The sequence below is a fragment of the Vigna umbellata genome, chromosome 1 (assembly GCF_029865625.1).
Source record: "Vigna umbellata cultivar VRB3 chromosome 1, Vumbellata_1.0, whole genome shotgun sequence".
In the NCBI taxonomy this organism is placed as follows: domain Eukaryota; kingdom Viridiplantae; phylum Streptophyta; class Magnoliopsida; order Fabales; family Fabaceae; genus Vigna; species Vigna umbellata.
The window spans coordinates 60,238,282-60,250,567 of record NC_142165.1 but is presented as its reverse complement, the minus strand read 5'-3'; the positions used below and the strand labels follow the sequence as shown (position 1 = coordinate 60,250,567).

The following is a 12,286-nucleotide window of genomic DNA, read 5'->3' as shown; positions in this document are numbered from 1 at the left end:
GGCCAAAGTTGTTGTCCATTGATTGGAATTATTTAAGGTGCATAACAAGTTTGATAAGCATGTTTCTTGTAATATGGATGAACATAATCTTCTGGGTTTTGTAATTTATAATATATGCAACAACATGTCTGCAAGGTATTCCTACCAAATCCCAAAAGTAACAACTACAACTATGATTACTTAGATCAACTACAAACTTGTCCATTGTAAAGCAATGAGTGACTTCAAATTTTGCACCCCTGCCCAAACTGGAAGCCAATTCCCACTCTTTTTAACTTCCCTATCCGGCCTTTTTTTTGGTTTAGGCATAACATAACCAGGATATGTGTTTACTTTTTCTCTAAGTGTTGCAAACCTACTCATAATGTATGACCTAATCCATTCCATCATAGTAATTATAGGTTTGTCTCTTTCTAGTAAAATTGTACTATTAAATAACTCAGACAAATTATTGATCAACACATCACATCTAGGATAAGAAATAAATGCATGTTTAGACCAACATTTAGTTGGAATTGTCATTAACCAATTATAAGCATCAGTATTCACATTCTTCAACTCACCCATTTTTTTTTCCTACTCCTGAAAGTATGTTGCCTTGGCAGCCCCCATCATAAGGTCTTTAATGAGAAGGCCTCCACCGAATTTCTTCTTATAGTTGTTGTACAAATGCCTTAAACACAGCCTGTGTTCCACCCCATTCAAAATCTCCTCAAATACTGTCATTAATCCTTGCAAACAAATCACATAATCTTTTAATACATAATCAAATTATACGTAATGTGATAGGGGTTGAAAAGTGTATGAGAGGAGAAGAAAGGCAGGGGGAAGTGAGACCGAACGGTATTAACCGTTTAAGCATTCCCCTCTTCCTCTTGGTCATCCATTAGGACGTCTTCTACTTCCACATTCCCCTCCACCCCACCAACATAAGCATCTTCTTCATCCACTACGTCATCTTGTTCACCAACACATGCATCTTCTTCATCCACATAACCATCTTCTTCCCCAACATAAACATCTTCTTCATCCACATTAGCATCTTGTTCACCAACATTAGCGTCTTGTTCATCCACAATAACCTCTTCTTCGTCACCCATATTCACCTCTTCCTCCATCTCCTGTATGTCCACTTCATCTGCCTCTTCACCAAAACTAAGAAACTTAACTTCAACTGCCTCACTAGGAACGTGTTGGACATAGATTTCAACCACGTCATTATTTTCCTCTGCGTAGTTAGCCAACAACATTGCTTCGCTGTCATTACTGAGTATTCTCAGATTGCTCATCAGCTTTTGTTTCAACCCCTTCCACCATAGCTTGAACTCTATATCATATTTGAATTCTTTAACAAATCTCACTGCTTCAAAGTAAGACCACCTGTTGGGATCAATTCCTTTTATAACATGTATTTCTCCTCTCACATATTGTAGTCTGTTATTCTTCATGAACTTCCCCATGTGATGCAGAGAAACGTCAAAAACCATTGTTAATCCTATATTGTAACATGAAAATTTTACACCCAAAACAAAGCAACAGTAAACCAAACCAAAAGTTAAAAATTACCTTCTTTGAATCGCGTTTCTTTGACACCGAATGTAAAAACCACTAGACCCACAACATGGACCCACAACAAGCACTCAAGCAAATTGATGGAACACAAACTTACTCACGAACCGTAATCGCGATTTACCTTGAACCAAAAAGACAATTACCAACCCTAGTTTTGATTCGCGTCAAAAAATCCCAATTTAACTAAGAACCCTAATTTCCTTCATCTGATTTAATCATTAACCACATGTCATCAAACATGTAATCACATGTGGCAAACGTAGCAAGGAAACATGTCATCACACGTGGCCAGACGTTAGCCAGCTCGGCCTAATTTTAACGCCGTTGGTTTTGGAGGACAAAACATTATAGTTTCCTTAAGGACAAGGTTCAAAGTGTACCAAAATTTGAAAGATGGACTAAAATTAAAATCACTTAATAGTTGAGGAACTAAAAGCATATTTAACCCTTATTTAAATATATCTTTTATTATTTCTTTTCTATTCATATGCTTTGTTTCTTTATTACCTTTTCTACCAAACATATGATAAGAACTATTATATAAGACTAAGTTAAAAATAAACCATCATTATATTAACAGAATGTTAATATATTCTTTATGGACTCACAAGATTTATAAATATATCTTTTTATTATAGGAATTATTACTCAATATGCAATATTATTTTATAATTTTACATTATTTATCTATTTATATTGATTTAAGTGTTAAAGAGCTTTTATAAGTAGAATTGTTCTTTGTTTCTATCAGTGAGTCCAAGCTACCATCGCTCTACCTCATAGGTTCATATGTTGGATATCTTTATTTTCTATTAAAGTACATGTATTGACTTGAAGCCAGATGTAAACCTCAATATTTTCACACCCAAAGATGCTAAATCCATTCGCCATTACAACCTCCATCAAAAAGCACATGGAGACTCTCTTAAATAAATCTGAGGAGAGCATCCAACAAGTGGTAACATGGTATAATAATAAGTTGACAATTTTAAAGTAATAAGTTTACGAGTCTTATTTATTTGATGATGTTTAACTTTTTCACATTTGAATTTCTAACAATCTTCTTTTCAAATTTAAGTCCTTTTACATTGTTACTTTTCCTTGAGTGAAAATATTTTAAACCACAAGTACTCTTTTATTGTTGTCAACACCTAATTTCGTCCGGGTAAATAAATAAATAATAATGGAATTTATTTTATCTTATTTATTTTAGTTTATTTTATCTTTATTCTGAATTTATTTTATGTCATTTTGTTATTTTGAGTTATTGTATTTTATTCTATTTTTGTTCTATTTTATTTTATTTTATTTCTTGGTTTTTCTAATTTTTCATTTAGAGTTATTTTATTTTAGGCTGTTTTATTTTATTTTATTTTTATTTTTATGTTCTTTTACTCTAATTCATTTGTCAAATGTTAAAAAAAAGAGAGGAAAGAAACAAAACATAAAGGTAGAACACGATCCTGGCAAGAGTCAAAACTGATTCACTATCAGTTTTCCAGTTTTCCTTTTCCTTTTACGTTATCTCCCATATTTGGATGAGAATCTTTTGGTAAGCCATGCACAACCCAACACTATCTTGGCCTGATTACTAGAGGTGGAAATGTCTTGGCTGACCATGAGGAGCAGAAAAAAGGAAATAGAGTGGCTTGTCTGGCCTAACCATGGAGAGCAGAAAAAAGGAGATAGAGTGGCTGAATGGCAGCGTGGCAGTGGCTGAACCTGGTGCAAAGGAAAAGAGAACAAAGAGGACTCAGGGGGGAGAGCCATTTTTGAACACGATCATCATTAACTCTGGGGGACTCTCACACGACGCTAGGAACGGAAGTATCCACCAAGCAGGAGGGAAAGCCCAGAAACATTTTCACAGAAAAAAAAAAAAGAAAAATTGATCCCTCCCCATTCACACAACATGACCCTCACCACCAACCAGAATCGACTCTCGTTAGCACTTTCATTGTCGTAGCTCGCAGGCACTTACGAAGCAAGGAAAAGGAGTGAAGTTTAATCAGAAGAAAAGTGCTACAAGGGCTTCCGAGAAGAAAAAAAACGTAGAAGCTAAGAGTAAGTCTTCACTCTTAAATTACTCATATGCTATGAATGTTTGGGTCATGGTCGTTGTCTGTCTATATGGGGTTGATATTGGTTTCCATTTGTTTTGATAATACTTAGCATGGTTTGTTTGCTCATGTTTGGACTAAATATGTAATTATAGTGGGATATATATTTCTGTTATTTCTGGCTTGCTTTCGTACCCTCCTTCATCCGTTCCCAACAACCCAAAACCACGCCTCACGGTCTTCAACAATTAGAGACCAGTACTCTCTCTGTAGAACCCAAACCTACAAATTGATATCTCTCATGCACAACCCCATTATCATCTTCATCCCTTTCTTCTTCATTTTCATCTCCAACACCACATGACCACGGCCTAACCTCAAACTCCTTCACTCCCCAAAAATCCAAAATCATTTCCAAACAAATTTTCAAACAATTTCCAAACAAACTTCTCAGTTTCGAAAGAACTACGTAACCCTGATTTCTCGTTCTGAATGAGAATACGTAGGAGCAAGGTCAATCCTTGTCGGGCCCAAAAAATTAAAAAATATATTTGTTTCTTTAGAGTTTTATTTTAGGGGATAGTTAAACATTCTGAAAACCACATCATATTCGCGTATTTAGTTAAAGGTACTGCCTTAGGGCAGACGTTGTAGGATGATAATACCTTCCCTACACGTAACCGACTCCCGAACCCAGATCTGGTTCTTGTAGACCATGCCTTATCCTTTTATGGTTTTTCCGTAGTTTTTCAGAATAAACTATGGTGGCGACTCCAAATCTCTTTTCAAAACCCGTTCTTTTTTTGGATCGTCGTCCAGTCGCGATTCCGGTTGCGACAATTGTATATGGTTTATCATAACCAGACACACTTGTTGAACCTCCATCAGGAGTATGGACTCGTGTGAGTTGGTCATCAAGACAAACATTCGTCTTTGATACCAAATGTTGGAAAGATAAAAAAAAATAACAAGCGGAAGCAACCCAAATAAATCTTCTCTACATAAATAATATGCAAAATAATGAGATGTACAAAAAAGAAAAGAGAAATCAATAGACACCAAACTTTGTAACATGAAAAAACTTTAATATGAAAGAAAACTTCCACTAATAATAATTAATGAATACAATAGAAGTTCTCTTGTAAATTTTAAAGATCAACAAAAAATATTCTCTTCACCAATAAGGTGGATAACAACACAATAAAATCTTGATAGCTTTTTTACTAAACCAACCCAATTACTTTAAGCCTAACTCAACCCCACAAAACCGACTTGTAAGATAAGGTTTTCACCCACTTATATATTTTAAATTGGCCTTATCTCTAGTCAATCTGAGACTTCCAACACACCCCGTCACGTCGAGGTTATACATCTCAAGCGTGAAACTAGACAATAATAGATGGTTCGATAGCGAGTGAAACAATATGCCCAACAAACAACAAATCTCGCTACGATAAACTCTAACTTGACTCTAATACCATATTAAGAAGCGGACTTAAGCCTAACTCAACCCCACAAACTGGCTCGTAAGATAAGGTTTGCACTCACTTATATATTTTAAATTATCTTATCTCTAGTCGATGTTGGTCTTTCAACATCTATATCTTACATTAGTAGTCATGGATCAGGTACGAGGTTCAACACTACATGATTATCAACAACTTGGTTTCTTATATACATTTAACTACCAAACTCAACAGTGAGTCCTAAACGTCAAGGAGGTCTAGTAGGAGATATACTAAGTCACGTTGATATTCAATTAAGTAATTGATTCATTTTAGTTCTCTCATGGAAACTATAATATCATGATCATGTGAATTGAGTACAAATTAACATATATAAAACAACTTTTTCTTCACCTCCTTCGTAGTATTATAAGTGTATTTTATACTTAATTAGATATAAGTGTATTTTATACTTAATTAGAAAAATATGAGAAGTTAGCTGATCCGTTAATTAATCTATGAAAAAATAGATCAGATTTAGTTGTTGAATATGTAAAACTAATAATAGGTCGTAATTGCACACCTTTTTTACACCTTCAAAAGTTAAAATCAACATTTTATCTTTTACAAGACTAAATTGATAATTTGTCTTAAATTAGTCATTTTTCCCAATTTATTAGCATTGTTTGATTCCAAATTGCGGCCTAGATTTTAATACAAATTATGAAATGTCAAGGCAATATGTTGAAGGTCAAGCAATGAACTGAAAAGTTAATGAAAGGTTAATGCTACTTAAAGATTATGAATCACAGCAATGCTTCTACTTTTTCATTAAACACAGATTTGACCTTTTCCATAGAAAATTGATCAATTTATACAAGACATGACCAACAGCTAATATATAAAAACCCGTAAATGACTAAGAATCTATACAGAAACATGTGAAATTGAGTGTGTGGACAGGAAGAGCTATGCAATTTCAAAAACCTTTACAACGAATTGGCAGCTACAATTACAATGGGTCATCAAATTGATTTGTACCCATAGAAGATTCTCTGTTTGAATAATGGTTAATTTACAAGAATTTCAAGTATTGTGGTGAGTTTGGGCCTTGTATATCTTCTCAAAAGCAGAGAAGAGCATACCACACTAACAGATGACATAGCCATGCATGCACCAGCAAGCCATGGTGGCAACTGGATCCTCAAAGAAGGAAAGAAAACTCCTGCAGCAATAGGTATAGCAACAACATTGTATGCCATCGCGAATACATAATTCAATCGAATGCGAAAGAAGGTCTTTTTGGAAAGATCAATGGCTGTGATCACATCTTCCAAGTTATCTCTCATCAGTACGTAGTTAGCAGCTTCTATTGCCACATCTGTCCCTGCCCCAATTGCCATACCTACATCTGCAGCAGCTAATGCTGGCGAGTCATTGATTCCATCACCAACCATTGCAACTATACTTCCATCCTTTTGGAATGAACGAACAACATCAGCCTTTCCTGCAGGCATAACCTCTGCCCTAACATCTTCAATCCCAACCTGTCACACAACCAATCAACTTAATTCTCATACTTATTATAATCCCTTTCAAATATATTGGTTTTCTTTTTAAGTACAAGTCCAAATTTCAAATGCATCAACTAAGAAATCAAACTCCAAAATTATCACAATGCCATACTTTTCTGAGAAAGAGGGAATACTATATATATGCTAACCTCCTTGGCAACAGCTCGAGCTGTTCTCCAGTTATCTCCTGTAACCATAACTGGTATGACTCCCATTTTCCGGAGGCCCTCTATAACAACCGAAGCTTCTCTCTTGAGTGGGTCTGCAATCCCTAAGACTCCAGTTAATACATCATCATATGCTACCAGTATCCCTGTCTTTGCACTTTCTTCAAGCTCTACAACAAAATTTTCCACTTCTGTAGAAATATCTATGCCATTTTCTTCCAGCAGCTTCCGGTTACCAACCTGTTCAAATAACGAAAATAGCTCTTAAACCCAATAAACAATATACTGCCTCAAACAAGCAACTCTCTGGAAAATAGCTTTTACACATAATAAAAGACTTAGCACAATTGCGAAAAGACTTTACCAAAATACGCTTCCCATCTATAAAACACTGGACACCCCGTCCTGGTAGAGCAGAGAACTCTGAGACATCATAGAGCCACCCTGACTTGAACACCGCAGCATCATTCTTAGTACCACTGGCAAGCGAAGACTCATCAAAGAAAAGAAAATGGCGGGCATATTGCAATATTGCTTTTCCCAGAGGGTGTTCACTGCTAGCCTGAAATTGAAAAAAAAAAAAAAAGATATTCAACAAATACAGTTGATTCCTCTAATAGGCATCACAAAAAATGGAAGTGTGAAATTTTCTGACAAACAAATAGGATAAGATGATACAGCGTTAACAATATTTTTCTTAATCTAGTTTCAGAATGCCAGTACTCGTGGGGAAGTTGAGCAGTCTATGTCGAGTAGGGAGAAAGAAAATTAGAAAAATATGGCAATCTTATAAATCCTCTATGATTAAATCAAGGCTTAAATAGTGTATTTCCGACAGTACACTATGTAGAATGAGAATCAAAGAAATAACATCATCAAGAAATTGAAAGTCACCTCAGCAGAAGCCACCAATGTAAGAAATTCTCCGCGGTCCATTCCTGTGAATACCCTTGCAGCAGTAACAGTGGATTTCCCCTGAGTTAGAGTGCCTGTTTTGTCAAATATGACATATTTCACCTTCTGAGCCCTTTCCAAGGAGTCTCCTCCTTTAATTAACACGCCATTGTTGGCCCCAACCCCTGTTGCCACCATGACAGCAGTTGGTGTTGCCAAACCAAGTGCACATGGACATGCAATCACCACAACAGATATTGAAAACATAAGCGCAAAAACAAAGTGATTTCCATTTTCTGGCAGCCATTTTTCTGGATATGCTCCAAGAACCCCAGCTATATACCTACAATTTTAGACAGAAGTAGTGATAAGAATTCCAATTACACATTAGAAACAAGCCTTTTTAAGTATGCAAAACTAGTCAAGCTAATCTCACCAGCACAGTAGTGTCAATAATGACAAAATCACAACCGTAGGAACAAATATGCTTGCTACCTGCAAGCCAAAAGAATTGCACCTGAGTTTATATCTAATATTAGTCATTTGGGCGCCAATCAATCACAAGATTATAAAGTCACGGTGTAGAAAGGACAAAACAAAGCTGCTGGAATTATGAGTAAAGACTAAGACCAAAATAAATGAATTCATTAACTATCCCAATTTATGAAAAATTTCACAGAAGGAACTTCAGTGATCAGAGGTGAGGCATCAAAATATTAGTCCAACTCTGCAAGCTTAATCGGGTTTGCCAATTAACAGGAACACATCCTTACTCCTTAGTAATATCTTTTACAATTCAAATCAGTTGACCATCAGTTAAAAATCTGAAATTATGCAGTTGTCATTTGCTTGGTCATCGAGAGACATGAAACATTTTACTTAACTTCAGAACTGAATCATTACCTAATATGTAAAAATGCTTAAACAGAGCATGACAAGAATACTTACATAATCAGCAAACTTTTGAATTGGAGCTTTGGACATCTGAGCTGTCTCCACCAAACTAATTATCTGACTCAAAACTGTATCTGATCCTACTTTGGTGGCTTGAATGTGAAGGGCACCATGCATATTAATTGTACCTCCAATAACAGATGCATTCACCTCCTTCGAAACGGGTGTTGATTCACCTGTCACCATACTCTCATTTACATAACTTGAGCCCCAAGTAACAATACCATCAGCAGGAATCTTTGTACCAGGAAGAACTTTTAATGTGTCACCAGGTTGAACGAGTAAGGAATCTATTTCCCTTTCTTCAATAGTTCTACCACCTAGAAAACAAAACATTTGTTGGCAAGTTTTCTAATCTGATGCATTGCAATATTAGATTATATATAAAATCCCCTTTAACAGATTTTCCCTCTAAAAATAAAAATTCAAAACCCAAGCTGTTTCCCCTTTGTTCTCTTCGTAAGAAAACAAAACACATCAAAAAAAGTGGCATGCACCTTTATCTTTGACAACCAATAAAGCTGTTGCTGGAGTAAGTTCCACTAGCTTCTTAATAGCATCAGATGTCTTTCCCTTGGCAAGGCACTCCAAATACTTGCCGAGCAATACAAATGTTATAAGCATAGCACTTGTTTCAAAGTATGTTGGAGACCAAAATCCTGTAAGGGCACCGTATAGAAGAGCACAAACGGAATAAACATAAGAGGCTGTAGTTCCCAAAGCTACCAGAACATCCATGTTTGTTGAACCATTTCTTAGAGCTCTTCCAGCCGCTATATAGAAGCGTTTCCCAATCACAAATTGAATGACACTAACCAACGCCCACTTCAACCAATCACCCATGAGAAAAGGCCCACATCTCCAAAGTAACAAGGAGTAAACAAACGGAATATGAGGACAGATTACCCCAATGAAGAATAGAGGAACCTGTGCATGAAGAGATAATCAGTACAAATGAATGGATGTTTAAATCAAGATCCTAAACAAAAATATGGACTTTTAACACAGACTCAGACGCTAAACAGAGTTTCGTTTTCATATCTACATAATGTGAGAGAACTCGTAGAGATGTGAGCACTTGCAAAAGAATTCCCTTCCGCAGCAATCTCACTTTGCTTTACTTATATGTTTCTACGAAGAAAAAGAATCATATCGTTTTTAGGTGTCTGGGATATCTCTTGCCAAGAGTTAGAAACTAATACCTCAAAGCAAAAAATCCATTTAAAAGACTAACCTTTGTCAACAAACATTTTTCCATATACACAAGACCTAGGGGTCTAAGCCCAGATAACATGAAGACTAAAAATACCCCTAAAAATCATGAACTCATGGGATTTTAACATTTATTCCAAATACCCATTAAGAAAGCTCGCCGTAAAGTGAAAAGGAGGACAAACAACAAAAGAAAACCAGACCAAAAATACACAAACATCACTGAAGAATAAACAAAGTGACATCAAAGAGATACTCACACTGAGAACCAGGCTGGAAATGAAAAGCCGAAACATATTTGAGGTTTCCGAACCATCTTTGGAAGCCATTCTAGCGTATGGATTCCTAACATGCAATCTAAACTTACCATTACTTCCCAATTGGATCCCATCAACCAATGACCTCGAACTAATAACTTCAGGGTCATAAGCCACATCAAGCTCATTCAACACCGGGTCAAACCGAAACTGCCTTACCCCTTTAGTGCCACTGAGCATCCCTTCCAAAACCTGAGCATCACCCAGAGAGTACACACCACCAACCCCCAACATAACCTGATCCTGCCCATTACTCTGCACAAACGAACCCTCGAAACCAGCGTCTTCAATGGCCGCCACAATATCATCTTTGCTAATCACATTGGGATCATACTCAACCTCCCCCAATGAAGTAGCCAAAGCCACCACCACTCTTTTCACTCCATTAAGCCTCCTCAAAATGCCCTCAACGGAATTCACACAAGCCGCACACGTCATCCCGCCGATCATAAACTGCCCCACCACCATGGCGGCTCCGCCGCCGCGGTCAGCCGGACCAGACTCCGGCAAGATCTCCGCCTCAAAACCTGCGTCTTCAATCGCATTCTTAATGTCGTCATCCTACGCTTAATTAAAAAAACACATAATCAAACCATCACCGAACGTAACACCTTCCCGCAAATCAAACTGCAAAAACGAACCAGGAAGAAATCACAATGGCGAACATTATACCAACCTTGATGAGGCTCGGATTGAAAATGACGTCAGCTTTGTTTTGAAGAAGAGCAACGGAAGCCTCTGTTACGCCTTTAACGGACCTGAGAGCGGTTTCGACGGAGTTGGAACACGCGGCGCAGGTCATGCCGGTGATTCTGACCTGAATCCGCTTCGTTTCATCGTGTTCGATGTAGTGTTTTTCGTAGGAATCGAGGAGGCGAACATCTTCGAGTTCGTCGGAATCTTTGCCGGCGCCGGGGGAAGTTAGTTGGAGGTCTCCGGTGCTCGGCGCCATGAGGAGAGAAAGAATGTATCAGGAAAATCAGAAGGAAAAGAAATATATATATATATATATATATATATATATATATATATATATATATATATATACAAAAGAGGGAAAAAAAGGCAACGAAAAAAGGGTTATTCGGAAAATGAAAAAATATGTTTCGGTTTCATGGTTTTTGGTGGCGAAAGCAATAGTTTAACTAAGTGGAAGGTGGAGGTGGGGTTGGAGGGAGATTTCTGAGCTGGTTTTCCCGTTTTGCCCTTGTACTTCTGGTGTTGGTTTTTTTGTACTGCGTTTCGAAGCCTAGGACCGTGTTTGGTTCGCCAACGCACGCCTTGCTTCTGTTTTCGTCAAAAGTCTAGTTTTACGGTTGCGAATCACGTCTTGGAAATTTATGCTTCTGGCTGGCTGGCCTGCCGGTGGGCTGGTCAAACAACGTCAAAAGTGCGTTTGGAAAGGGTTGTCAAAGTCGTTTGATGTGGCATCGCTGATGCCATAAAATCTTAAATAATTGAATTGGTGCCTTCTTTTGTTAAATATAGAAAGGGAATATTTGACATTGGAAATCTTTAAAGCAAGATGAGTTCAATAAATGAACGTGGGCAATTATGCAATACAACAGCATGGCATGGCAATGCTTCATTTCTTATATGAGATTCAGATTTAGATTTGCTTAACTTGTTTTATTTTTACCCTCCCAATAAAGAATAAAAAAAAAGGACTTCCCATGGTTGAATTTTCTTTGTATAATCATATATGAGCTTGTTTTAATTGTTTAGACTTTGTTCCTGTGTGCGGGTTTGGTGCATTCAATACAAACTCACTTCAACTTTGGCATATATTAAGGATTAATTATTTAATAATGGGTTCTGTTTTCATGCACTCTTTTTTGTTCTGTATTACACCATTTGTTTATTTATGAGCTTTTATAAAATAATAATTTGATATTTATTACACATTTGAATGAATACTTTAAATTATGTCATCACTCATACGAGAATAATCATGTTTTCAATAAGTTTTTTTTAAGTGTACTCTTGTTTGATATTTTTTATCATTAAATATTGACACATCAGGTGCTGATTATAACTTTGTTTGTGTTGTTGGTGCATGCACTAGTGCAGAAAAGGTATACGGCACCGGTT

At 36.7% G+C, this 12,286-nt stretch overlaps 1 protein-coding gene across 1 annotated transcript; it reads right to left on the bottom strand.

The window, feature by feature from the left end:
- Window positions 1-5,972: 5,972 nt before the first annotated feature.
- LOC148205944 (copper-transporting ATPase RAN1-like) lies at window positions 5,973-11,180 on the bottom strand. Its single transcript, XM_088103962.1, has 9 exons — window positions 10,872-11,180; window positions 10,139-10,756; window positions 9,164-9,593; window positions 8,661-8,986; window positions 8,149-8,207; window positions 7,713-8,055; window positions 7,183-7,380; window positions 6,801-7,058; window positions 5,973-6,624 (listed from the first exon to the last, which is right to left on the bottom strand). The coding sequence occupies exons 1-9, from the start codon at window positions 11,145-11,147 to the stop codon at window positions 6,148-6,150; spliced, it is 2,985 nt and encodes a 994-aa protein (XP_087960088.1). The 5' UTR covers window positions 11,148-11,180; the 3' UTR covers window positions 5,973-6,147.
- Window positions 11,181-12,286: the final 1,106 nt, after the last annotated feature.